Source organism: Zalophus californianus, chromosome 16 (genome assembly GCF_009762305.2).
Source record: "Zalophus californianus isolate mZalCal1 chromosome 16, mZalCal1.pri.v2, whole genome shotgun sequence".
Classification (NCBI taxonomy): domain Eukaryota; kingdom Metazoa; phylum Chordata; class Mammalia; order Carnivora; family Otariidae; genus Zalophus; species Zalophus californianus.
The window spans coordinates 55,031,478-55,058,970 of NC_045610.1; the positions used below are offsets into that span (position 1 = coordinate 55,031,478).

Genomic DNA, 27,493 nt, shown 5'->3' on the forward strand with positions numbered 1-27,493 from the left:
AAGTAACAGCTCAATAAACACACACGCCCCTGAAAGACTGTACCTGCATGGGTGTGCCTGTCCGTGCGCTTGTCACAGCTCAGTCCGACCCAAATCAAGCTCACCGGAGCTGTGCTCACTGGCTGGTGACGTCTGCCCACCATTAATGTCCGTGCTAATTACTGTGGAGGTTAATGCATGTCTGGGATGCAGCCATCCCGTGTCCCCAGCTAAGAATGCCCACGGTCTCCACGTTTTCCGAGCACACAGACACCAGCCCTGTGATACACGCGGTTCATGCGTCCACACGTTTCCTGGGGCTGCACGTTCGATGGACACTTCCACACCTCGACAGTCTGGTGGCTACCAAACTGTTGCAGGCTCCGCCCCGGCTCCTCCTCCTTCCCATGGGAGGCATATGCTAGGGGTGCGGTATTTAGCTCTTCCCAGCGGGCACTCCTGGGCAGGCTTGCCGGGTGTCATCCCTCTTTAAGCTCCCTTGGCAAGATGCCTTTCCTCCTCTCTCCTGCCTCCTTCACCCCAGGTGGAAAGAGACTCCTCTGTGGGTTTCTGTCTTCAACTGGGGCCACCTCTGTTACCAAGCTATGTGACGCCAGCAAGCCCCTGGCTTTTGTGGGAACTCGGTTTCTGCCTGTGGAATGAGGGGGCTGAGGCAGGTAAACCACGAGGCCCCGCGGGGGTCTCACACTCCCCACCCCGTCACTGCACTGGGCTTCTCTCTGGAATAACAACCCCCCACAGCCAAGGGCTCTGACCAAGGAGATGCAGTATTATTGTTCTGTCTACCACCTCCTCTGGGGATTGTGTTCCGTGCCTCACCCCTGCCCCGCACAGGGTGAGGGCTAAGCAGACCTGGCGTCCGATGCTCTGCTACCTTTCTGATCTTGCTGGACCACCTAAAACGGGGTCTCGGTTTCCTCATCTGTCCAATGGGTGCAAACATTTCTAATCCGCCCGCTTCACAGAGCATTCAAGAGCATGAAGGAGTTCTACAGGACTCTGAGAATACTGGAGATGAACTGAATTCTGTTCAAACATGTGAGGTCCTTTAAGATGTGGAAATAATTTTAAACAGAGATTTCCACATCCTTAGCCAGGGGTCCTTTGCTGCTTGGCCAAATCAATAGTGTAATTAGAGTTGGCCAAATGACCACTTCGAGGGATCTTTTGCTGGCACTGGGAGTTGGGGGACTGGGGTGGAGGGTTTTGCCTGAAGCAAGGCCCGAGCTTCTTGCATCAGAGCTCAGCCTGGCTAGGATGCCGCAGAGGACAGGTGTAGTTTTGGATCGCTGCACAATATTCTGATGGATTGGGTGCAAGGAGCCGAGGGAGCCGGTGTAGACCTGCCGACCTCTCCCTCCTACCACCCAGGGGTCACTCCCACCCCCAATTGGCCCTTTGCCCCCCCCCCCCCGCCCCTGCCCCAGACCCTCTTCTCTGCCGGAGCGCCCCCTACCTTGTAGCCCTGGATGTCTCCGTTCTGGCTCTCCAGTGGTGGTGGCTCCCAGGTCACATCAAGCTGTGTGGCCGTGGCGCCATGGACAGCCACGTTACGGGGTGCCGCCGTGGGCACTGGAGGGTGTGAGAGGTCGTGAGTGAGGGGCACAAGTGGGCTTCAGGGAGGAGGCGGCGGGTTGGGGTGGTGTGGGGCCCCCGAATCCCGTATATCCTCTAGCTGGACTTCTGGGGTGGGAAAGGCTGGGGCTGCAAGGGCGGGCGGGCTCACCTGCTTCCCCGACGAAGACTTCCTGGGGGGGGCTCGAGGGCCCCTCCCCCACGGCGTTGTACACGCTCATCCGTATCTCATACCGCCGGTGTTTGTTCAGATCTGGGGGGGGGGGCACAGAGAGGTCATTGGCCTGCAGGGGCAGAGCCAGCATGGGGGGCGGAGGCTGTGATGATGCGCCCGGGATTCTAGTTCCTGCCAGAAGGTTCAGGAAAGAAGAGGTAAGCAGTAGGGTGGCCGGGAATCGGGACACAGGACGCCTGTGGTTGGCTTCCTGGCAAAGAGAGAGCATACTAGACACTTTAGAGACTGAAAGAGACACTATGCGTACTTATGCAGGGACAGCTAGTGCGAACCAATGTTGTCCTCCTGGGCACACGGGTCACGCACGGGTCACCCTGTCCTCACCATGGCAGATGCTTGAAGTTCCCAGCTGCCCAGGCCCCATCAAGCAGCTCTTCACACAGGGGGCTCACCCCTCAGGGAAGGGGCTTATTGGATGTGAGTTCTGGGCTAAGAAACGCTATGTTTTTGCCAAGTTTGGGGGTCCTGGGTGGAGAGACCTGGACAGAAGCTGAGAGACAAAGGGCAGTTGCAGGAAAATGGGCCATGAAACCTTGGATGGGGGTTGCCATCCCTGCTTGGTCGGGGGAGGCTAGAAGGTTCTCCCACCGTTCTCCCCGGGCACCCTGCCCTTCTCCCCTTCCTTGGGGGGGAGTTCTGCCACGCAGCTGGAATGTGGGTGGGGGAGTCACTCTCATTTAAGCGGCCCCACAGACTGTGTGGGCTACTGGCCGATGAAGGAAGGGGAAGGACTACATGATCTCACACTTGGCTTCTGCTTCGTACAGAGAACGGGGCCCCTTGGCCCAAGCTCTGGGCCTTCGGGAGAAACACAGACTTTAGAAGGAGAGCGAGACTTGGACCAGGCACTCATCAGGAACATTCCCAGGTCCCTGGGGGGACGGAGGGGGTCCTGCTCACTCTGGAGGTGGGGGTCGGCCTGGAATACAGAGCCATGCAGAAAAGTGCCTTCGACGGGACGAGGCGGGCGGCAGTGTCGGGGATGCCTGCCCTGCCAAGGCAGCAGATCCAGAGCGCCTCCCACGGACCCCCTGTCATCCCCCAGCTACCCCACAGAGTACAAGACCGGAGCTGCTCCCTCTTCCGTTCCGCACCCAATGGACGCACGCTTCCCTGGTCACCCTCTACATTTCTGTGTGTGTTTCCAGAAAGTCACGTGTGCTTTGGGCGAGCCCATTCTTCAAGTGGCCTGAGGCGGGCACGCCCCTCAGCCCGGACCCAGGTGTCCTCAGAGGCCCCACACTCTCCATCCCTGTGGAAGGCCTGGGCCCGACTCGGCAGCCGCCATGCAGGGAGACTTACTGTCCAGCTCGTACTGGGTGAGGCTGGGCCGGCTCAGGTTCCGCATGGAGTACATGGCTACGAGGCGGGAGGCCGAGGGGGCCAGAGGGAGACAGCAGACAGAGGAGGTTAGTACACACACACCCTGCTCGGCAGAGACCCCGAGGAGAGGGGCGGGATGGGGGAGGGGCCTGGCAGTACACATGCAGACAGAAGGGGTGTCTGACGCTGAGTTAGGGGCCCCGGGCGGGAGTGAGAGAGGGTGCCCACAAGGCCGGGGGGGGGCGCACAGGGCACCGCGAGCCCCCTGGAGCCCAGCACCCCTGAGGGCAGCTCTGAGGGACCCTCGGTCCCCAGTCACTCCCTTGTCTGAGCTGGGACTTTGATAGAACCATCCTGAAACTGTGGGGTGTTAATTTTCTCCTCTGAACCAGAAACCCTTTTACTTCCAGGAAATAGGCCAGCATTATCCAGAGGCAGATAAAATCACAACCACAAGCACGTGTCTGCCAAAAAATAAAAAAAAAAAGTAGTGCAAGCTGCTGGATCAGCTACATCCGAGTTGTTCTGTGAATATTCCTTTGCTCTGCGTTCACTCATTTGTTGTCTGCTAGTATTCGTTAGAAGCCAAGGCACAAAAGCCTTAAGAGAATTATGGGAGAGCACTTTGCATGCTCTTTGTCTCCCACCCGCCCGGGGACCCCCGTCCCCTGGGCTCCTCTCTCCTGCCCCCTCCCCGCCCCTCCGTGAACCGGTCACAGAGCCCGTGGCCTCTCCCATCCCGCCCTCAAGTCCATCCCGAGCAGCCGCCTTGGCCCCAGCCACCTGCTTTCGGTGACTGCAGGAGCCTCTAACTGGAACCCCTCCCTCTGGGCCTCCACCGCCAGCCATCGCCCTCCTGCCCCAAAGGGCAAGCACGTCATTCCCCTTGGCTGTGACTCTCCCTGGGATTCCCACCAGGCTCCTGGCTCCTTCCTTCCCACCGCCAGAGGCAGGCCGGATTCTGAGGACCCTGGGACAGATCAGTGACCTCCAACCAGCAGGTCACTGGGGTGAGCAGCCTTGGCTCTTGGCCCTTTCCACCTCAGGCCCTTTGCTGGGCTTTCCCCTTAGCTTTGAATGGGTTGACTTGGACTCATCCATCAGGGTCAGCGCCAAGGCCATCTTCAGGGAGGCCTTCCCTGACACTGACTCCCCTGGAAAAGGCCCCGAAGGCCATCATGCCAACCTTCTTAGACATTTACTGTTAGTTTACTTCTTGAGTGCAGGTTCCTCCTTGAGCCCGCAAGCTCCGAGAGAGCGGCGGCCGTCTGTCTTGTTCACTGGTGTGCCCCCAGTGTCCGAGGGCATGCAGAAGGTGCTCAATAAACACCCAGTGACTGAACGGGTGGCGGGGAGAGGCACACTCAGGAGAGGGCGGTGGGTTTCAGGTCGGGGTGGCTCCAGGAAGCTGAGAGCTCCCGGGCAGGGAGGGGAGTGCGTCCTCCCCACTGTCCCCTGACCCCTGCGGATGCCACTCACAGGTAAGCTCGGCCCACGTGGCCCCCGGGTTGTTGATGCCACGCAGCGTGAAGCCCCTCAGCCCCTCGTAGAGCAGCTCCCGGTACCGGATCCGGAAGCCCAGCAGGATGCCGTTGATCTTGTCCTCTGCCGGTGGCTGCAGGGAAGGGAACAGAGAATGGGGAGGGGCAGGAAACCTCAAGGCTCACCCGCTTCCACTCTGCCCCCCTCCCTCCCCCCCCAACCTGCCTCCTGTGACCATAGGGCAGAGCCTGAGCATCCACCGGGAAAAGAAATCAAAATGACACTGAGCATTTTTAATTTAAGAAGCACATCCAGTGAGGTTATTTCAGCTCTGCAATATTCTCTGTGGGGCAGGGAAGGACTGGAATCTCCATGCCATTCTCATTCCCAGAGCAGGAAGGTGAGGCTCAGAGAGGGTAAGGCATTTGCCCAAGGGCACACAGCACTGTCGGGCTCTCCTCCTCGACCATTCCTTGCCCAGGGACACCGTCACAGAGCACCAGCCTCCCTGGGCCTGGTGACCATCACCTCCCACCTGACCAGCGTCTCCTGGGGTTCCTGCGAGGCCGCTCCCTGTCCCTGAATGCACTGCCCCTGCTCTGTCTTTTACTACTTTCCCCTTCGCTTTCTGCTCCCATCCACAGCCCAGTGGGAGAACAGGCTTTAGGGGAAGGTGGAAACTACTTTTTAGGATACCTCTTTTTAAAATCCCGCTGAAGTGGTTCACCCTTTTATTAGCTCCTAAACTGTCTCCCTGGCTACTGACACCTCCCTGCCCCTTCGCCAGGATGGCCTGGGACTCTGCTGGCCTGGTCCTAGCTTCTGGCTGCACAAGGTCACTTTCACCCCAGGGAGTGTCCTGTTGCAGTGCAGCCTCGGGCTGGGGAGGGGTCGCAAGGCCCCTTCCTGTTTCCTCTCAAGGGCTCTCCCATTGGGGGAGCTGCCGGTGGGCAAATGCCTGCCCCTCTGATGCCAAAAAGCGAGAGGAGGGTTTGCTGCTTTGGGGCCCATGTGGGTGACCTGCCGAGTCCAGAGGCTGGACTTGAGAGCGTACAGGAGGGTGCCGCAGGCAGAGACTGGCAGCCTGGTCTCAGATGCGTCTGGTGGTCTTCCTCAGACCATGGCAGGACAACAGTGCCCAACAAGGGATGCCTGGGGGGCTCAGTCAGTTAAGCATCTGTCTTTGACTAGGGTCAGGATCCCAGGGTCCCGGGATCGAGCCCCGCATCAGGCTCCCTGCTGAGCGGGGAGCCTGCTTCTCCCTCTCCCTCTGCCCCCTCCCCTGCTTGTGCTGGCTCTCTCTTTCAGATAAAGAAATAAAACCTTAAAAAAAAAGTGCCCACCAGAGAGCTGGCAACGGGGGGGGGGGGGCAGGGGGAGTGCGTGGAGGAAGGGGGTTCTCTGTCCCTGGACGATGGGTTCCTGCTCGGGGCTCCCGCCAGGTATGTACACCTGTGTTCAGTTTGGTTTGATCAGGAATCCCTTCACTGAGCATGGGCCAGGATTCACGGGGACTCGGGGGGCCCTGAAAGCCCCAGGCACTTTTCTGTCCCAGGATTGGCAGCTCGGAGGGCACTAAGCCTGACCCTGCCACTTACTAGCTGTGTAACCAGGCCCGTTCATGTCACTTCCCTGAGGACTGGGTCCTCGTCTGCAGGAGGGGATTGGAACAGAGCCTGCCCGAGGGGATTATCTGGAGAGTGGAGTGAGGGCATGTGTGTATGATGTTCCAGCCTTGCTGGGGGCTGTCGCCTTTCTGGTCCCTGCCCAGGGCGCGTCTGAGTCCTCCCGGGACGTGGGCCCCTCCCCGCGTGCTGGCTGCTGGGCCGTACCTGCCATCGGATCAGCACGGAGGTGGTGGTGTGGGGTGTCACCGACACAATGGTGGGTGCTTCGTCGGGCTCTGGGGAGAGAGACAGACAGGTGAGCTCTGGGGGCTGGGCCTTAGGCCCCCTGGCAGGCCACAGGGAGCAGATTCTTCCGCAAGCGTGGAGGGAGGGGGCCCGGAGCCCTGACCCCAGTCCGCACCCGAGAGCCCAGAGCCCCCTCTTTTTTGTCCCTGGAGCCACAGGTTTTTGATCTTGCTGCTGCTGAGCTCCCCCCCCCCCGCCACGCCCTTTCACTGGTTTTCTGGGGTTGGCCACGAGCTTGGGGACAGCAGAGAAACACACCGGGATGCCGGGCTTGGCGTCGGTGCCCGAATCATGGCAGAGGCCCATCTGGCCCAAACCTCCTTGGGACTCTGCCCAGGGAGCCAGACACAGGGCCTGGCGGGCCCCCCCTCCCGAAGAGAATGCCCAGGGCTCAGGAAGCGCCAGTGGGCCAAGAGAAAGATCCGCGTGGGCGGGCAGCACTGACCGGCCTGCAGAGTGGTCAGTGGCTCTGACTCCTCGCTGAACTCGCTGTCCCCAATGTCATTGGTCGCCTTCACGCGGAACTTGTAGGATGTGAAGGGCTTGAGCCTATGGGCACGATCGGGTTCAATGAGCAGGGGTACCCCCTACTGCCTCACCCCACCATCTCTGCTTGGGAAAGGTGGGGGCAGAACGTGCTGATCCGTTACACAGATGGGAACAGCAAGGCTCAACAAGGTATGTTCCAGAGGGCACACAGGGCCCAGGCCCTCCTGATGCCGGTCTGGGTGTGGCCCCATCTTCAGCCCCCAGGTGGCCCAGTCTACAGGTCTCCTACCTCACAGGGGCGAGCCGCTATGAGAACACGGATAAACTCCCTCTGAGCAAACTCCTCCCCCCAGACATGCCCTCCCTTTCTAGAATTTAGTAAACTTAGGAAGGGTCACGGTTCCCAAGAGTTAACCAGCACTTCACCTCTATAAGCCTTGTTCCTCTCCAGGCAAATGTCTTCCCTTTTGATTTATTGGGGGTGGGGGGTGAGGAGGAAAGTATTACTCAAAACTCTCGGTCACGTCAACCGGAATATAGAAAAAGACGACCCACTAGGAATTAAACTGAAGCCAGAATTTCGGAGCAAGCTCCAGTCCCCTATTCCAGACGGAGAGCGAAATGCTGTCTGGCTGGGAGGGACCGCTAATGAGGAAAGGCGAGCGCCTCGCTGCGGGGGCTTCCAGGCTCCAGAAATAGATAATTAAGAGGCAGCCCTCACAGGGCTCCCAAGAGCAGGGAGGGAGGTTAGGACAGAGCCGGAGGCGGGGTTCCGGGGCGCGGGCTGTGGAAGACCTCTGGGGGTGGGCAGGCTCCAGGAGCGTGCTCGAGAGCCCCCCCCCCCCACATCCTCCCCCACCGGGAACCCTGCTGGGGCTGTCCGGGCTGGGAGGGGTGGGGCAGAGTTACTGGCGGCCCGGGCCTCACCTGTCCACCACGAAAGCAGACGCATTGTGGCTCACGGAGGCCGAGTGCAGCGCCCACCGGCCGCTGGGCAGCTCGCGGGTCTGGACGGTGTAGTAACGCACGGGGGACAGTCCATCGCTTCCCGGCTCCCAACACAGCAGCACGCTGCGTGCCTTCACGTCCTCCTGCTGCACCACCGGCTTGCTGGGGGGCTGGGGGCGGTCTGGGAGGTGGCGGAGGGGGACAGGAGCAGGGAAGTCAGCCAGGAAGGGGGTGGGGGTGAGCTTTTTCAAGGAAGAGAAGGAGGTGCTCTGGGCTCAGGCCTGATGCCGGCGGCCCCATCCCCTTTCTGTGCACACAGGTCCCAACAGCTAGCACCCGTGGTTCTGTAGCTCCTCAGTCCACGACCTGTCCTCAGGCCATTAGAGGCCCATGTGCCTGGGAACTTAGATCTCCCGCGGGCAGCCCAGCCAGGGACTGGCAGGGAGGAGGTCCGCACACCCAGCTCCTTTGTCGCCCGCCTGCCCCAGCGCTGAGATGGGGCCCGCGCCGTCCCTGCTTGCGTGGGACGGAGCCCACGCTTCCCTCGGTGGGGCTCTGTCGGATGCCCTGCCCACGCCTGGCCTCCTCGCCGCCCCAGGCCCTCCTGCCGGGGTTCGCGGCCTCAGCACTCTGGCACTCGGGGCGGCCGATTCTGTGTTATGGGGCCGTCCTACGCGCTGCAGGGTGTTAGCAGCATCCTGGCCTCCACCCCCTAGATGCCAGTCATAGCTCCCTCTTAGTTGTGACAACTCAAATGTCTCCAGATGCTGCCCCGTGTTCCCCGGGGGGCGAAGCAGCTCCTGGTTGAGAACCGCTGTCTACTGGTTTTTCCGGGGAACACTGTCTTAACGAACCACTTTCATTGGAATCGGGGTGTCAGCCTGCTTCAGGGGAGCTTGACCTCCGGTGAGGCACCGGCTCAGGGCCACAGGCCCATGGCACCCGGGGCTCCACGCTACAGCCCCACCCGCCACCCACCTGGACACCATCTTTGTTGAGGGCAGGGGAGAAGAGAAGGAAGCTCGTCTCACCAACCCTCCCTCTTCGGAAAACCAGTAGCTGAGGCAAAGCAGGCTCCTTGGGAGGGGGACTCCCAGCCCAGCTTCTGGAAGTCCACGAGAGCCCTTGCGGACCCTGACCCCAGAGATCTCAGCCCGCTTGCCACTCCAGATCAGGGCAATGCGGCTCTTAACTGGCTGATTCCCAGGCACCCACGAGGTCAGGGTGGGGACACCTGCGTCGGGACCCCCTCCTCCGCCCCCGCCTTGGCTGCCCCCAGGTCTCCCCAGCCCCAGTGGGCAGTCACCTCTCTTCTCGGTGGTCACCACCAAGGCCTCTGCGGCCTCTCCCCAGCCCTTGCGGGTCTGGGCCGTGATGCGGAACAGGTAGACGGACTCTGGCTTGAGGCCGGTGGCCGTGTACTGGCGGGCGCTGGGTGTCAGCACCTCCACGGTGGCCGTGTTGGCCGTGGTGGCGTTGAGCCGGTGTGTGACCTGGTAGGCTGCGGGAAGGAAGGACATGGGCTGTGCTGGGGGGGCAGGGCAGTTGCCCCCGGTGCCCCGGGAAAGGTCGAAGTCAGTCCTCCCTGGGTCACCGCAGTGTCTGCACTTGAGCTCCCCTGGCTGTGGTTCGTCAGCTTGGAGCCCTCTTGGTCATTCTTGTGTCCTCAGATGCCACGTGGAGAGTGTGACTGTGGGGGGCACTCCCTCTGTGAGGGTCACAGAGTCCATGAACCCCATGGCAGCCTCAGGTGAGGGGGACAGGGGCTCAGAGGGGCCAGAGCACCTTCTAGGAAGTGACTGAGCTGGAATTCCAGCCCGTCTGTCTAAGTCCAAGGCGCCTGCCCCTCCCGGCCTCCACTCTGCCTTCTGAGGAGCGGCCTCCCTCCAGGGCAGGCACTGCGGGCCGCCAGCTCTGAGAGCCTGCACCTGGCACAGGTAGTGCCCGCCATGGTTTCGCAGGTGAGGGGGCTGAGGCTGTGAGAGAGCCGGCTTGCTCCAGTTCAACCCCGTGAACCTTCCCCCGAGGGGCTGCGTGTGTGTGCGTGTGTGTGTGTGTGTGTGTGTGTGTGTGTGTGTGTGTGTGTGTGCATGTCTGTGTGTGTGTTAGGGGAGGATCCTTGAATATGAAATGATGCTTCTGATTGCCAGGCTCCCTCTGTGCCTTAGGTGGGACTGGCTGTGCTGAGCTGGCCAGTGCGCCCTCACCTGGCCGCACTTAGGAATCGCAGCTGAGGTTTACCAGATGGCCAGTCGCCTGGCGTTGGGGAGCATTTAGGAACTTGTACTTGGTCCTTGAGGAAACTCAACCTTGACCATGCCCTCCAAACGATATTTCTAGTGGGAGAAATAAGACTCAAAATCCTTCTTGAGGAGACGTGGACGCTTCCCGGGCCTAGTCTCCCCCTGGCCTCCTCCTACCTGTAGCCAGGGCACCGGAGAGGGTAGAGGCTTACCAAGAATGATGCCGTTGGGGGTAGTGGGGGGCTGCCAGATCAGTCGCACGGACGTGGTCCTCACCTCTGGGAACAGGATGCCCATGGGCGGTCCCGGGACTGGAGGGGACAAAGGAGAAGCAGGTGGCCGCACAGCTACCGCTCAGCCCCAGCCCCACCCCCACCCCCGGTCCAGCTCCAGCAGAGCAGGTGGGCAGGCTGCGGGGGAAGGGCACACTCAGCTCAATGATCTGTGGAGTGAGACTCTGTGCCTGACACTGCGATCCAACACGGGACACAAAGATGCTATCAGGGAGGTTTCTGTCCTCAAAAACGGGCATTATTTGGCAGGAACCAGAAGGGACCAGGCTCCAGTTCCTTTGGCTCAGTGTCCGTGTACGCGTGCACACATAGATACGTGCAGGGTTGCCCTCAGAACTGGGCAATGGGGCCTTGTCCCGGGTCTGTGCTTTAGAAGGCACCACTCTGACTTCCTTCCACCCATAGGGTGAGGTGGCCACAGGGCCTACCCTGAGCCTGAAACACTCCTTTTCCAGGGTCTGCATGGGCCCGTTCCCCAGGTCCGCCCTCCAGACTTGCACCTCCGGACTGAGGGATGGCCGGCGGGGGGGCAACTGTTTGGAGCATGTGGACAGAGACTGATTACCATGTGTCAGGGGAGAGAGGGGAAGGGAACAGGGCAGAGGGGAGGATGGCTGGGGGCGGGCAACTCTTCCCGTGCTGCCTCATCCCAACAGACAATCCCCCAAAGTCTGAGATTTCTAGACTTGAACTTGGCCTTCCCGGTCAAGGCAGGAGGGTCAAACATACTGAGTTTAACAGATCATTAGCTTGATTTATAACTTTAGAATACGTGGACATATGTTGTTTGCGCTCCCTTTTGCTCTCTTGTCTGCACCCCAGCAATGTTTGTGGTGGGCAGTCGGAGTACGTGTGTGGGGGGAGGGGAGGGAGCCAAGGACCTGTCGGTCAGTCTTTGATGGAAAGTTCTGCTGCAGGGATGAATGCCTGGAGCCCTGCTGGCATTGCTCTTTTGCCAATGGGACCGGGAGGCTCGTGCCCGGGAAAAAGCGAGCCTCTTCCTTGCACAGACCTTTACTCCAAGTGCACCTGCCCCAGGCAAAACCCAAATCAAAACGGGTGCCAAGTCTCTATTCTGTGCGCTTGTCCCAGAGAGTATGCAAGAGACTGAATCCGATGCCAAACTGTCCTTGCCTTCCACTTCTTCCTCAGGGACGCACAGTCTGGGACATGTATCCCCTTGCAGTGGGTTGGTGGCCCTCGGTGACCTGTCCCCCACAGGAGAAGCCTGACGCCATGGTTCCCTTTGGGGCAAAGTGTGAGCCCGGAGGGGCAGGGCCGGGCAGGCAGGAGGAAGGGGAGCTCCCAGCCTCCCCAGGCACACAGGGAAACTCACCATCATCCAGCGTCCGCTCCAGGATGGGAGGGTGGCTGGGGCTGCCATCCCCGATGCGCGTGAAGGCTAGCACCTGGACCTCATAGAGCACGTATTTGCCCAAGCCCGTGAGCTGGGCACTGCGTGACGAGTTCCCTTCCACCAGCCAGAACCGGGGCTGGGAATCTGAGTCCTTCTCCTTATACATCACCTGCCAGAGCACAGTGCAGGGGGTGAGGGCCTGGGCTCTGGGTCCTGCATGCTAGCACCTTCCCCACGTCTCATCCCCGGAGTGAGGCAGGCAGGATAGAGCTGCTGGACCCTGGGCTCCTCGGAGTGGCTCCCTGCACAGAGCTTTACTCAAAGTGAACATGAGGGGCATGGGCTACGGTGGAGCTTGGGCTCTGGGAGAGCAGGGGACACAAAGACGCACGGGGCCAGGCAGCTGGAAGGTTCCTTAGAGAGCACTCAGCTAGGAAAACAGGCCCAGAGAAGGGGCATGACTGGCACGAGGTCACACAGCCAGCAATGGGGGGGGGGGGCACAGACATCAAGCCACGTCTCCCAACCTGTGGGCCAAGGCTGAACCCTGCGGCTAGGCGCAGCTTTGGGAGCAGTTCTAGAAGATGATGGGAACTGAGCCTGTGGGCTGAGCAAGGCTGGGGCAGCCAGTGGGGCCTCCTGGGGGCTGTGGGGATGGGTGGGTGGGGGCTTCCCCAAGGACCTGGGCCGCCCTGGAAGCCTCCAGCCCCGCGGGAGGACTCCTTGGTTGCTGTGCTGCCCGGAGCACAGACGCCGGGAGCTCCTGGGCATCCATTCCAGAAGGCGGAGACGTGGGCCCCAGGGGTCATGAGCACAAGGCACCTTGGATGGGGATGCGGGCAACCTTGGAGCCAGGACTCACCTTGTAGCCCAGCACGAGCCCATTGCGGTCGGCCTCGGGGATCTCACTCCAGCGCACCAGCATGCTGCTGGAGGTCGTGGCCAGGGCAGACACGTTGGTGGGGCCAGAGGATGGGACTGAGGGGGAGAGGGAGCAGAGGGAAGGAGCTCAGGACCCGGTCGGCACTACAGGGGAAGGAGGTGTGACACCCTGTCCCCAGTAGCAAATTATCCTGCAGTGATTCCGGGTGGCTCTAGAACATCGCAGATGCTGCTTCTGGTTTCAGAGGAGCCTCCCCGTTATCCTCTGCTCGGGCCTATGGGAGGATGAGCCCCCATTTCCTGTCTGCACGGCAGTGAGGGGTGGGGAGGGGGCCAGGATGGGAGGGGACGTCCTTCAAAAGGGGCTGGGAAAAAGCCTCAGAGCGGTGAACCACATGTGGATGCAGGAGGGCTGCCTGAAGGCTGGGGGCTCATGTTCTGTGGGTGACCCCTTGCCAGGGTCCCGTGAGCTGCTGGTTCTGCTTCTGGAATGTTCTGAGAGCTGATCCAACCTCCCCATCTCTGCTTCTTTTAGGCACTACTGGGTACCAGGGTTAAAGGTGAGGGCACAAAGACACGGGCAGTTTGCAGGGAAAGACCTCCTGGCTAACCTGCGGGGGTGGGGATTTCCCCAGCCCCCCGATTTTGGGAGCAGTGGGAATATGCTGGGGGACACGGCAACAAGGTCAGGCACTCTGCCGGGATGTTGAGCATGAACAGGAAACTGAGTCTGGGCTTATTCCGAACAATAGCTCCAGCCTTTGTGCCCTTGGAAGGCCGTGAGGGCAGAGAGACAAAGGTGGGGGAATCCCCGCCACAGGCTGCGGGGCCCGGGGGGGGCTGGTACAAAGGCCGCAGTACCTGACTCCCGGGTCCTGCCCATCACCATCTGGCTCCAGGGCCCGCTCCCAATGGCGTTGAAGGCCTGGACCTGGACGCGGTACTCTGTCCACTCCTCCAGGTCTTCGATGGTGTACTCACGCTCCACGCGGTCCTGGACCACATGGCTCAGTGTCTTGCCATGGCCATCTGCCCGGCTGTATTTGATCTTGTAGCCCACTGACTCGGGGTTCCCGTTGTATTCCATCTCCGGGAGAGGCTGCAGGAAGAAAGGGGTGGCAGAGCGGCCCTGAGGCCAGGCCTGCCCCGTGCAGGGAACTATCTGGCTTGTGCACCCTCTTCTAGGGAGCCCCCACAGGATTATCATACCCACCGTCCAAGCTGTCTGTGCCCATGTGAGGTGCTCTCGCCAGGTGGGCCTTAGAATGTGTGAGTCTTTATTCCTGGAGGCTTCCCCCCGCCGCCCCGTCTCCCTGCCTGTCTGTGCCAAGCTCCCAGGAGAGGCGGCATCCATTCTCGTGCACAGGGCAAAGTCAGTACCCGGCCGGGGCACTCAGACTGAAGAGAAGACCCACAAACCTGTCTGTCCAACAGGCCGATGAGCACAGCGCCTCTGGCCTCAGCTGTCTCTACCACTTAACTCCCGCGCTTCGGCTGCCAACACACATTTACTTAATTGCCTCTAACATGCCGGCTCCCAGCTCCTGCCCGCCGCCCTTGGAGAAGCAAGCGTTAGGGGCACAGCGGCTCGGGCATGGATGGAGTGAGTACTAGTCACTGGCAGCAGCCCTTCCCGCAGGAGGCCTGAATCTCTCCCGCCGCATGTTCAACCACCTCCTTCTGGGGAGTTTCAGCCAAGAGAAAAGACAGATCCCTTTCCTAGGCGCCTGGGGCTGTGGCTGATGGCTCAAGGTCGTTTGGATGAACCTGGGCAGTGTTGGTAAGCAGTGGGGGTGTGTGCATGTTGGGGGGACCTGTGGTCTGGAGTAGGTGGGAGCCGAGGACTCCGCCTTCGGATTCTCTCCAAAGAAGAGGTGCCCTGGGCCCTCACCTCCCTGCCGTTCTGCGTCCCCGGGCACGGTTCACAGGCTCCCCACATTCTGACCCCACTTCCTCCCGTTCCTCGGTCTCTGCCTCACTCCCTGCACACTCACTGCCTCCTGTTAGCACAGACACTTAGTGAAGCCAACCAGAGACCATTAGGACAGCAATCAATGGGCCCGGAGTGCACGCTTCCTTACCTGCTAGGGAAAGGTAACAGGCCGTGCACCATTACGTGGGACTGGAGGTGCCCGGGGCCCTGTGCGGTGCACCAATTGCCTTTTTATTCCTCCTCCAGCCCCCCTGGGCCTCAGTCAGTCTCTAGTCTTTTAGTGTTTGGAAACCTTAAAGTGAACTGCAGGAGGAAGGCAGGGAGCCGGCCCGGAGGGGGCCAGAGCTTAGGCGGGAAGGGGCCAAGCGAGCAGTAACAGGGGCTGCACATGCCGGGGCGGGGGGGGCTGCCCGTGGGGCGTGGGGCCCCTGAGCTGGATGGAAAGACAGCTCTGCTCAGTGCCGGCCCCTGGGAGGGGACTCATAATCACGAACTACTGTATGTCCATGAGCTCCTTCTACCAGGCGTCCAGCTAAGTGAAAGGGGGAAAGGGCTTTCCAGTCAATCCCACAGAGTGGCGTATTGCAAATTGTGTTTTGTGCAAGTGGTAAGAGATCTCAGGTGGAAACAAAACCAAGTCGTGCGTGGCCAGACCGGCCGGTGAAGCGGGGTCAGGCAGGCTCTTCCCAGCACTAAGGAGAGGAGCCGGGCTGCGGGGTGCTGTCCCCCACATTCGTGTCAGAAGTCCTGTACGTGCCTAGCACCTCTTGGATGGCTGCTGTGTGGGGCAGTAGCCGGGAAAACGCTGTCCTGGGGAGAACGGCATCGGGGAGACACGTTTTCTCCTGATCCCTGGAAGATGGGGCTGCAATGTGCTCCATGGTTAGGGCTGTGGATTCTGGGGGAACAGACTCCCCGGGTTGGGAAACTGAGCCCTGCTGTTAACTAGAGGATAGGGGAGGATGTTGGCAGGGGCGGGTGGGTGGGACTTGGGACAGTGATTTGACTGCTTTCTGCCTCAGTTTCCCCATCTGTAAAGTAGGGACCAGGATCACTCTGCTGTCACAAGCCTGTGGAGAGGGTTCTGGGCCTGACTTTGATTAAAGCGCTCAGAACTGTGCCTGGCAGAAGAAACCGCCAGGATGTTCGTATTATTACCTTGTGCAGGGTCACCTGGGGTAACGGCCCTTGACATGCAACCCTGACCTGGAGGGGTGGTCTCCCGCACCTGCCCCGCAACCTTAGAAATGACCCTTCACTCTCTGACTTGGTGCAAGGGACGACTTACATCTGAACCCCAGGCCTACCACTTGGGAGCTGTGTGGCCATGGGCGAGTGCCTAACTTCTCTGATCCTCAGTTTCCTTGGCTGTAAATTGGGGTCGCAATGTGCCCTTTGCAGGATGACCAGGAGGATTAAATGGAAGAAAACATAAACTGCTTGGCACCTGGCAACACTCATTGAACAGCGTTTCTTAGTTCCTTCTTACAGAAGGTATTTGTTCATTTGGCTAAGATTGATTATCAGGCACCTTAAAGGTGCTAGGTGTAAGGAAAAGAGAAGGGAGCTGTGGGTATTCTGGTGACCGCCCCCTTTGATGTGGCCCCCTTGGAGGCAATGACCGTGGCAGGGTGACAAGGACCAAGGAGCCATCCCACCCCCAATGCTCTCATGGGAGCCTCACCATCCAGCGGAGCCACAGGCTGGTCTCACTGGCTGTGCGCAGGGTCACGTTGGCAGGGGCCATGTCAGGGGGTGCCTGGAGGGTCTGGATCTTTCTAGAAGGCTGGCTGGGTGGGCTAGTGCCCACGATGTTCACTTGGCGCATTCGGAAGCTGGGGTGGGGGAAGGAAGCGAGCAAGGTGATGAGGGCAGGACCCCAGGGCCAATGGCCATCTGGGTCTGGGCAGCCCCCCGCATTCGGCCCTGTTACCTGTAGTAGGTGAAGGGGTTGAGTTCGGGCACCTCCATAGAACGGGCGTCAGGCTCGTTGGTGAGCTGGTGAACCAGCAGCCACTCCTCTCCCTCCCCAACCACGCCTACCTAGAAAAGGGAGACGCTCTTAGACCTGCTCAGCTTGTGGGGCTGAGATGTCCTGTGCCCCAGGTTCTCAGAGGTAAAGTCCTGCCCATGAAGGTCTTGATTCCATTCTGGGGCTCACCTGGAGAGCCCCAAATGGGGTCACCACCTTTCCAGGCCCTGAAAATGACTTTAAGCCTGACCCTGAGCTGTCTTACATAGAATCTGGTGGAATGCTTGCTAGAAACCCATGCCAGGGCCCTGCCCTAGACTGAGCCCATCAGAATCCCTGGGGGTGGTACCCAGGCATCTGGGTATTTACCAAGCTCCCCAGGGGATTCTGAACACCCTGGCATGCTTCTCAAATCCCAGCTTCATCAGAATCTGAATTTCTGGGGGTATGGCCCAAGTGTTAGAACTGATGGACGCTCCCCGGGGGCAGCCAAAGTAGAAACTCGCCACTTCTGGGGCTGTGGGCGGCAGCTGTGTACTTCTCCAGGCTGGTCAGTCCCTGCCCGACCCACGGGGACTGGTGTGTGTGTGTGTGTGTGTGTGCGTGTGCGTGTGCATGTGTGCATGCGTGCATGCGTGTGCACACGGTGGTCAGGTGAAGTGGAGGCAGAACTGGGAACGGTGGGCATTTTTGGGATATTTGGCCACATGACAGTTGCCTATGAAAATCCCCACAGGTGTGAACACACGTATGGTTCGCTCTCAAGTGCACGGCCATGCCCACGTCCAGGACACAGGCTGCGTGGGCTGTGGGGCCCCCGGCAGCAGGGTTTACCTGAGCCTCCACCAGCCAGCGGGAGATGGAGGTTTTCCCATCATAGCCCGGCCTGAACTGCAAGGTCACGGAGCGGGGGCCGATGTTGGAAATGCCCAGGTTGGTGGGGGCCCCTGGGAGTTCTGGAAAACAGGGTGGGAGAAGAGATCCGTTGAGGACAAGGTCCTTCCACATAGACTCAGCCTCTGGGTGGGGGGCTATGTCACTCTTCTACAAGTTTGGTAGGAGGAGCTGGGCTGAGGCTTCCACCCTCCGAGTCAGTCTTCTTCCTGCATCCACAGCTTTCTGTGTCCAGACCAGGGGTCTGAGGGGCAGGCTCGGGGGCTAGGAGGGCCTCCCAGGGCCACAGGGAGGTTGGAACAGGGCACAGGGGCTGGGCATGCAAGGGCTTCCCAAAGGAATCTTCCTCTCCGTCCACACACATAGCTCCTTTCAGCCCTCCCAAACCCAATCATGGCTGAGGAAGATCAGAAGGAGAGCTGGGTCGGGGAGGGAGCCCCTCATTTCTGACCAGGAACCTTGGGATTCAGGATGAACAGAAAGAGTATAGACTCTGGAAGTCAGACTGTCTTGAGCTGGAATCTAACCCCATTGCTTCCATGCTGTGTGTCTTTGGGCAAGTCACCTAACCTTTCTGTGCCACAGTGTCCTCCTCAGTCAAATGGTGATGGTAATATCGCTGACCTCAGGGTCGTCGTGAAGACTAACTGAATTGATGTAGATCTAGCACTTAGCTTCAGGCACAAATATGTGTTGGTGTTATTATCAGTTGTGGTTGACTGAGTCAGCTCGGGTGTCTCAGCCATCTCGGCAGCAGAGTGGGGGGCGCAGATCGAGGGATTCTGGCTGGGTCCCATAAGCATAGACTTACAGACCCAGCCAGGACCATGTGGTTATCTAATCCACCTCCTATAGATACAGATGGGGAAACTGAGGCACAGAGGGGCCATTTGACTTGCTTGAGGTCACAGAGCTTGGCAGAAGCAGGGCTGAGAGTAGATCTCAGCTTGCTCTTTATACCAGGTTTAAGATGATTGCCACCTTATTTTACCCTTTCCCAACCAACACTTCCACCAGCTGGAATCCCATTTGGACTTTCTGGGAGATAGTGAGAATTCTTCCCCTGAATCAGAGATACTATTGCTCGATGCAGAACCTGGTGTGGCATGGAGGTGGATGAGACGGGGGGCGGGGGGGAGGGTCCTCTGGGGGACTCTGCTTTTCTGAGAGCCATGGGAGGAAGCAGCAGTGGGTCCACTGAGCCTCCATCCAGAGACCTGGGATCATGAGACGTAAGCCTGCTCTGGGGGAAGCTCAAGGGACCATGGACCCAAGGCAGGGGAGAGCTCGGGGGGGGAAGAAAGCCAGTATTCCTGAGAAAAAGGGAAGCCCCTTGGTCAGGAGGAAGACCACAAGAGGCCAGGAGTCTTGCCCTGCGAGTGGGCACCCACCTGGAGGCACCCCGGAGGAGATGGTTGACGCAGACACCTGGCCCTGGCCCTTGGCGGTCATGGCAGCCACCTCGATGGTGTAGGTGGTGAGCGCAGTGAGGCCCGTGACGCGGTATTCCAGGGTCACGTTGGGCAGGTAGTGGGTCACGCGGGTGTTGGTTCGGTTATACTCCTCCCAGGAGATCCGGTACCCTGGGGAGAGGCCCCAGTTGTGAGTGAGCTTAGCTGTGACCAAACGCTGGCTTTGGCTCTTCTGCTCTGCTTCTCCCTTTTTCACTAGTCTGGGTTGGGAGCAATGAGGCCGAGGGAGCTGGGAACCTCGTGCCTGTGGCCCCAGGTATAACTCGGGTGGGATGCCCCTGTTGGGTGGGGACTGTAGGAGGGAGCAAGTCATTATGGTGGGTGCTTGAGGCCTGCGGTGGAGGACCTGGGACGTGCTACAGAGCAGAGGGGCTGAGAACCTCCTCTGAGCACGTTCTAAGAAAGGGTGGCTTGCTGGGAGGCTTTGGATGAACATCAGTCAACAGGATGGACGGGACGACCCTGTCTCGCCCCTGGGCTCAGGAACGCCCACCTGTCACCCTTACCTGTGAGGATGCCATTCTTCTCTCCTGGCTCTTGCCAGCTGACCTTCAGCGAGGTGTCCAGAATTTCACTGAAGCTCAGGTGTCCCACAGGACCAGGCACTGTACCCCAAAAGGGTCCCCCCCCCACCCAATGCATGTTAGAGCCAGAGAGAGACCACTGTCTGCAAGACAGCCCGCAGTGCTCCAGGGGCACCCCAGGATGGGAGACAAGGCTGGGATCGCCCCGTATGTGGAGCGCTCAGTCTGGCTCTTGGGTGGGTGGGTGGTAAGGGGGGCAGGGACACAGGGCCTGGGTGGTGCCTACCGTCCTCATGGGTGCGCACCAGCTGGGGGGTGCTTCGAGGCCCATCGCCGGGAGTGGTGAAGCACAGCACAGAGGTGAAGTACTCGGTGAACTTCTTCAGGCCAGACATGAAGCCCACGTGGATGCTGTCTTGAAAGTTGGGCCGGGCAGTCACCATGGTAACCTCCTCTTCCTGCTCCGGCTCCCAGGCAATCAGCTGGGGAGAGGCCAGCAATTCAGGCAGGGCAGCAAGAATGTTCCAGAAGAGGCCGAGCGCTCTCCCACAGTCTGGGCTAACGGACAGAGAGCGTCTAGGAGCCCAGCTCCCTAGGGTCCCTCCTCCTAGGAAAGGGATGGCTGCGCGGATGCCCCCAAGCCACGAACGTCCGTCCTTCTGCGCGTTCCCTTTGGTGTGCTGGCTGTTCAGTGAGCAACTTACTGAGAGCGAGGCACTGGGCTGAGTGCGCTCCACGAGGGGGTCTCTCACCAGGGAGGTTTTCTACCAAGATCGGCTGCATAATTTGCGGGTTCAGTGCAAAATGAAAATGGAGGGTCCCCTTGTTAAAAAATTTTTAAGAAATGCAAGGTGGCGGCAGCTGAGCATTGAACGGAACGGGGTGGTGGTGGTGGTGGTGGTGGTGGTGGTGGTGGTGGTGGTGGTGGTGGTGGTGGTGGTGGTGGTGGTGGTGGTGGTGGTGGTGGTGGTGGTGGTGGTGGTGGTGGTGGTGGTGGTGGTGGTGGTGGTGGTGGTGGTGGTGGTCGGGGGGTCCCTCTGAGCGCGGAGCCCGCCCTGTGTGTTACAGATGAGGACCCAGGCTCAGAGAGGCTCCTACAGATTTCTCCGTCTGGGCTGGGCAGGGTCTCCCTTGGAGTTTCCCCATAGAGCTGCCACTCCTGCTAGTCCTTTCAACTTGTTCCAAGCCGGGATTTCAGTCTGAGACCCGACCTGGAGGCAGGGTGTCGGCGAGAAGAGCCCATCTGGAAACGCAGCAGGGCTTTCCTGTCTGACTTCCGCTCTGCACCTGTAACCCACGCCCTTCCTGCTTCCCCTTCCTCCTCTCCTTGCCCCTCGATCTGTCACCTCACACTCCTGCGTTCTGGGCCCTTCATCTGTCCCCGACAATGACAGCTGGTCTCAGAGACTTCCTCGTTCATTTGAAGTTGATTAACTAGCAATGAATGGTGAAAAGCAACACTTGATGAGTTTTAATAAGCACGGGTATTTATAGATATAAAACAATACCATGCTGATGTCTCCTGATTAACTCGCCCCTATAACAATGCTTCATCTCCTTTTCGGGGCTGTGTGTTTATAAAGGATGTTTGGAGATTTAATTGGTATTGTGAAAAGATAGCCTATAGCAAGTTAATTAGACACTAATTAGACCCTAAAAATACTAATCAGAAATACTAAGTGGCATTTAATAAGTATGTTAAATATTCTCCTTATTTTGGTTATCTTGTTTCAGAGCAATTAAATTGCCGAACTTCTTTGGAATAGATTAAGAAACAAGTTTAATGTTTTAATTTAATTTAATTAATGTAAATTTGAATTAATTACGCCAATAGAATTAATTGTGTGGTGTGTTCCCCAGCAAGTGCAAAATCTAGGTAAAATATTATTTTATTGGGTTTAGGCCAATTATAATCACTACCACTATTGTAGGAATAAAGGACAAAGAATATCTTTACAGGTGCCTTAAAAGAATATCACTGGCAATTGGCTTCAAAAATGACCCAGAAATGCACAGGGTTGTGTGGTTTTCTGAATAACGACTTCGTCTTATGGCTCCAAGCTCAAGATGGCAGCAGGACTGAGGTGGCTTCAAAATATTTACTCTGGGATGTCAGCCACTGTCATTCTCTAGCTGTGTCTAAAGAGGAGGAGGCTTAGGGTTCAGAGGTTTCTCCCCCAGGCCAGGAAGACTACAGACTTGCCTTTTGCACCTTCTGTTCCCTGAAAGGAGGTGGGCTCTGGGCAGGCCTGGGATAGAATCTGTGCTCGAGTGAGTGCACCCCAGGGCTACTGTCTGATGCGCTCGTACTCTGCATCGGGCACTGGGGTGAGCCCGTTGCTGAGCAGTCCCACTGCATGATCATAGCGAGGACTGGATGTGGGCATCACTGCCCTATGCTGTTGCAGGAAGAGAACTGAGGATCACAAAAGTTGAGGCCCGGTTGGTGCACATGGGCCTGCCAGGGGCTGGCTTCAGATCTGTGGACCCCCCGCTGCCCCCGCAGATCCTGGATGAAGGCCTCTGCCTCCCGAGGTACACACTGCTGCTAGGTGAGTGTCGGAGTTTCTCTCTGCTGTCTGCATGCCTGCTCTTGCTAGCCAGGCTATCAGGACTTTAGTCTTGGAGTCTAAGCAGACTGGGCTGTTCCGAGCATGGCTGGGGGATGCGGGTGCCTGTGGGCTTGGGGAGCAGCACCAGATCGAGGTTCCTGGGCCAGGCAACTCTGCTTTGGAGAGCAGAGGAGAGGAAGAACAGAACCCAGCTCTGCTCCTTGCTGTGTGACCCTGGGAAAGTCACTCAGCCTCTCTGAGCCTCAGGCTATTATGGGGACAGTGATAGCTACCTTGCTGGCTGCCAGGAGGAGGGATGAAGTGATGTGCCTTTTGCTTCTGGTGGAGGCAGTGTGTTATGGGGATGAGAGGGTGGGGGGTATACACAGCCTGCTAGCTGCTGGAGTTAACAAAAAAGTAGAGGAAATTCTCTTTCCTTCTCCTTTTGTCTTTCCCTCTCTCCCTGTCTATCTCTTTGCATGTGTATGGATTCACATAGAACATTCTGGAAGGATATGCAGGACATTAACAACAGTGGTTACCAGGAGTGGGGAGAGTTTGGGGGTTGGGTGGGTGGGACAGAACCAGGCAGATAAGGAACTGGAGTGGGATGATTTCTGCTACACGTTTATCTTTTTACTTTCATTGGTTTTTGAATCATGTAAATACATTTCCTGTTTAAAAAATTAAATTAAAAGAATTTAAAAATAATGGAAGGATTTGGCAGTAGTAGGAAAATTATATATACATCTATCCGTCGATCCAGCAATCTCCTTTCTACGAATCTATTCTAGAGTGAAATGTGAAAGATATGAAAATATATATGCACAAAGCTATTCACTACAGAAATGTTTATTATAGTAAAAGGCTGGAAACAACCCAAATGTCATCGCTGGGGAGCTGATTGACCAAACTATGGGAAAGCCACATAATGGAGTCCAGTATAGATGTCAAAAAGGGAACCGGGAATCTCTATATTCCTACGGAGTGATCCCCAGAATATAATGCAAATAAAGAAGCAAGATGGAGATGGGCGCCTGGGTGGCTCAGTCGGTTAAGCGTCTGCCTTCGGCTCAGGTCATGATCCCAGGGTCCCGGGATCGAGCCCCGCATCGGGCTCCCTGCTCGGCGGGGAGCCTGCTTCTCCCTCTCCCCCTCCCCCTGCTTGTGTTCCTGCTCTCACTGTCTCTCTCTCTGTCAAATAAATAAATAAAATAAAAAAAAAGCAGCAGCAGCAGCAAGATGGAGAAAGTGGCTAGAGTGGGCTGTCATTTATGGAAGAAGGGGACGACACACATTTATATATGTTTGCATTTGCTTAAAATGAGAGGAAAAACCAAAGCAAGCAAACAAAAAGAAATCAAACCTATGGGGGAGGGAAAGGACCAGAATTCAGGCCGATTTTCTATGAATTTACTTTGTATGTTTAACTTTGGAACCATGTAAATATGTTCCATAATTATAGAACAAAATTAAATTAAAAAATCAATCCCTAAAAATCAAAACCAAAATGAAACAAATGCACCTAAGGATGTATTGAGCTGTAGCAAACTTACACAGAGAGAAACTGTTTCAAGAGACTTTGTAGCCCAGCCAGGGGTAGGACATCCGCAGCGGGGGATACACCCCGGGAACGGAGGGCGCTGTAAATAACCTGCCGCGATCGCCGGTCGTCACCGTCACCGTGATGGGATGACTGTTCTGAAACTGTTGTGGGTGTTTTTGGGATAAAGGAAGCAGGTAATTATGTTGGTGTTGTAGGAACTGGATTTTCAGTGTGGAGAAGAGAGAGACAAAAGACCAATAAGAAGATTAAAGAGCTTATAGCCCTGCAATTGAGTTGGAAGTATCTGGATGTGTCTTATCTGAAAAGAAGGAGGAGAAGAGGGAGAAGCATTTCTGAGCTGTCCATTAACAGAGCCTAGAAACGGCCTCCGGGGGCTGGTATAAGGAGCACCCCCGGTGCCTAGACTGTGGTGTCTAATTATCATTTCCGACCGAAAAGAACAAGATTCCCTAAAGACACGGCTGATCCCAGGGACGGCGCAGGAAATGGACACAGCTTGGACCATCCTGTCAGACTACAAGGAAGCTGTCGGCCTACCGGGGCCCCGTCAAAAGGACTCAGCAACCAAAGAGGCCAACGATGGGTCAATCTGGCATCAACATGGATAATAACAGCCATGGGTTGAAACATACCAGATGAGGTAAAGATCCTCGAGTACATAATAATATACCAAGAATAAAACAAAAAGATGTCCCCCCTCCCCCATCCAAACTCATCTGTCACTTTAGAAGATGCTAAGGAATGACATTCATTACTCTGAAAATTGGTGAGTGATGGAAACGGACTGAGTTTTGGCCACGCTTTTCCTAGACAAAATGAACCTTTAGGTAACCAAAGAGTTGGTAAGGGGGAAATTCTTTTTATTGGAAAACGTTTCTGCTAATACACCAAGGAGAAATTATAATATTTGACTGTCCCCATTTTGCAACCCTATTGAAATAATAGATCACACAGGGTGGTCAATGGTCACCACACGATAGTAAGAGAGACAGCCAGGCTTTATGCTCTCTGATGTAAATGCACAGCACCATCTAGGAAATAATATTTGGGAAAAAACCACGAAATCATCAAACCTGAATCTGATCAAGCCTCTAGTTCTAAGTTCCAATTTACTGCGAATACAGCATTCAGAGGCATGTGTTAAATGACCCCACAGAGAGGCAATCAGCAAAATCCAGGCTGTGGAAAATTCTATAGGGCAAATGATTAAGTTTCTTGACTCAATAAATTACAAGAAAGAGAGAGAGAGAAAGGAGGGAGGCAGGGAGGGAGAGAGAGAGAGAGAGAGAATCTATAAATCAGCTGAGACCTAAAAAATACCCAACCAATTGCAGTCGTGTGGACTTCATTGGGATCCCGAAGCAAATAAAGCAACTAGTCAAAGAAATGTGAGTGCTGACTGCATATCTGATGACATCAAGAGGACTGTTGATATTTTTAGGCACGATGATGACAGTGTGGGTACTGTGGTTGTGTTTGAAACAGAGGCTTTATAATACTTCTTGGCAGAAGTATTTATGGATGAAATGATACGATGGCCTGGGATTTGCTCAACAATATTCGAGGGCAGAGTCAGAGGGTCGGGGAATGAAACACATTTGGCCATGAGCTGGTAATTGTGGAAGCTGGGATACATTAGGTCTTCTAAAGTTATTATTGTTTTCCCTCTACTTTGGTAGATGTTTGAAAATTTTTAACAATTCCAAGGGGGTGGGGGGTCCATTCTCATTGGAGGAACGCAAAGACCATGCACTGGTGTTTTCTCCCTGTGATGCGGAAGCCCAAAGCAGCAAGAAACAAAATCCCTGCTTGAATCCCTTTGTACTTGGGAAAAAAAAAAATCAAGGCATAGTTATTATTTTACAGTTAAATCACAGGACACATTTTCTCTTTTTAATTTTATCTATTTACCTATTTATTTATTTAGAGAGAGAGAGAGAGAGAGAAAGAGTGCATGAGCAGGGGGAGGGACAGAGGAGGGGAAGAGAGAGAATCCTTTAAGCAGACTCCCTGCTGATCCCAAGACGCTGAGGTCATGACCTGAGCCGAAATCAAGAGTAGGACCCTTAACCGACTGAGCCACCCAGGCGCCCCATGCATTTTCTTTTTAATGCAAGAAAAGGTGTAGGCTCTGAAGTTTGAATCTGAGCTTTGCAGGTACTCTGACTTTGAACAAGTTACTTGCCTCTCGTGCCTCAGTTTCCTCCTCTGTGAAATGGGGTGAGGAGAAAAGACTTCCTTCTTCTGAGAGAAGAACGTGAGTCAAGCCTCAGCCTCCTGCCAGGCTTGCACAGAGTGCCCTGCCGAGTGTGAAAGTGCCCTCCTGCGCTCATCATGTCTGGGCAGTTCATCCCGCGGTTTGTGGGGCAGCCATGGTGCTGGGCGCCAAGCAGACCTGGCAGTCAGGCGGACTTCTGCAGCCTCCTCCTGCTCTGTCTGGGTCCTCGCCCTGACGGTCCTGGCCACTTGGCCTGCCAGGAGCCGTCTGCCTTAGAAGTCTGCAGCCCAGCCCCATCCCCCCCACCCCCAATTTGTGGAAGAAAACTCAGAATTGACGGCAAGAAGCTAATTGTTCCCAGCTCAGCTCCTCTGCTTCTCAGAGCTACGCAAGCCTCCCCTTCCCTCCCCTGCCTCGCCCCAGAGTCCCAATTAGGAGGCTTTTCTGGCCAGTGAGCTGCAGCCCCCTGCCCCAGGACAGCCCCGCTCGGCCTGGTGCCCTGCCTTCCTGGGAGCGAGAGGACTGTGGCAGGGCCATACCCAGCTCCAGACCATCCCTCCTTTTTTTTGCAACACCAGCAGAAAATTCTCCTGGTGGTTTCATCTCAGTCCCTTTCTGCCCAGGCCTCTCCCCCCGCCACTCGCAGGAATAACGGCTAAGGCTGCAAGTCCTAGAAATCATCTTGCTCGTCCCGCACGTGCACACATGGAACAGAGCAAGTGCAGGAGCCTCCCGGAAGTGTCGGCGGTCATCACAAGGTCACCAGCACGCTGGGCTCAAAGCCAGAGCTTGTGGTGTTTCTCCTTCACGGCCTGCTTCCCCGGGGGCACACCCCTCAAATGCACTGCTTGCCCTCCCACATCTGGAGGGGGCCGACTGCATCCTCCCACCTGCCCCACGCTGCACACCCCACACGCTGTGCAATCTGTCTTCTGTTCTCTTAGGGGAGCTTGGCAGGGTGCTCCCTGTGGGGTGAGAGCAGAGACCCAGACGTGGGAGCAAGGTCTGGGACCTCAGAGGGGCTGGCTGGGAAGGCCTGACTTGTAGCACGGTTACAATGATATGATAGATTTACCGCCGCTGCTGCCCGTTACCAATACCCTGCAGCTGAACGACACCTGCTATTATTATGGCTACACTAGTTGTCATGGACTGACCTGCGTACCACCCCCGCAACTCACATGTTGAAGTCCTAGCCCCCAGGGCCTCAGGATGTGACTGTATTTGGAAAGAGCGTCTTTAAAGAGGCAGTGAAGTTAAAATGAGGTCAGTAAGGTGGGCCGTAGTCCCGGCATGCTTATAAGAGGAGATCAGGACGCACGCAGAGGAGGGACCACGCGTGGGCACGGGGAGAAGGGGGCACCTGCGCACCAAGGATGGAGGCCTCGGAGGGAACCAGCCCTGCCCAAACCTGGATCTCAGACTGCCAGCCTCTGGGGGTGGGAGGAAATAAGAGTTTTGTTGTTGGAGCCGCCCAGACGGTGGCACCTGGTTAGGGCCGCCTGATCGGGCGGACGCATCCCTACTATGGCTCCGATGGCTCTCAGAGCACTTACGTGTGTATCACTGTGCTCAACGAGTTACGGATATTCTCTCATTTGATCCTCACGCAACCCTAAGG

The 27,493-nt window shown here is 57.0% G+C and overlaps 1 protein-coding gene across 2 annotated transcripts in view; it reads right to left on the reverse strand.

Annotated features, from left to right (window-relative positions):
- SDK2 (sidekick cell adhesion molecule 2) overlaps positions 1–27,493 on the reverse strand; it is a 252,647-nt gene that overhangs the window by 30,156 nt on the left and 194,998 nt on the right. Inside the window, exons 19-36 of one of the 2 annotated variants that reach the window (XM_027568023.2) lie at positions 19,822–20,017; positions 19,518–19,616; positions 18,931–19,122; positions 17,480–17,601; positions 16,607–16,716; positions 16,358–16,508; positions 13,602–13,839; positions 12,721–12,836; positions 11,838–12,027; positions 10,421–10,519; positions 9,272–9,466; positions 7,945–8,146; positions 6,974–7,077; positions 6,448–6,518; positions 4,613–4,748; positions 3,113–3,169; positions 1,727–1,828; positions 1,457–1,572 (exon numbers count right to left, since the gene is read on the reverse strand). In XM_027568023.2, the coding sequence (XP_027423824.2) occupies positions 1,457–1,572; positions 1,727–1,828; positions 3,113–3,169; positions 4,613–4,748; positions 6,448–6,518; positions 6,974–7,077; positions 7,945–8,146; positions 9,272–9,466; positions 10,421–10,519; positions 11,838–12,027; positions 12,721–12,836; positions 13,602–13,839; positions 16,358–16,508; positions 16,607–16,716; positions 17,480–17,601; positions 18,931–19,122; positions 19,518–19,616; positions 19,822–20,017 (2,496 nt within the window). The remainder of the gene's footprint in view (positions 1–1,456; positions 1,573–1,726; positions 1,829–3,112; positions 3,170–4,612; positions 4,749–6,447; positions 6,519–6,973; positions 7,078–7,944; positions 8,147–9,271; positions 9,467–10,420; positions 10,520–11,837; positions 12,028–12,720; positions 12,837–13,601; positions 13,840–16,357; positions 16,509–16,606; positions 16,717–17,479; positions 17,602–18,930; positions 19,123–19,517; positions 19,617–19,821; positions 20,018–27,493) is intronic. The other variant, XM_027568022.2, reaches the window with a different exon arrangement.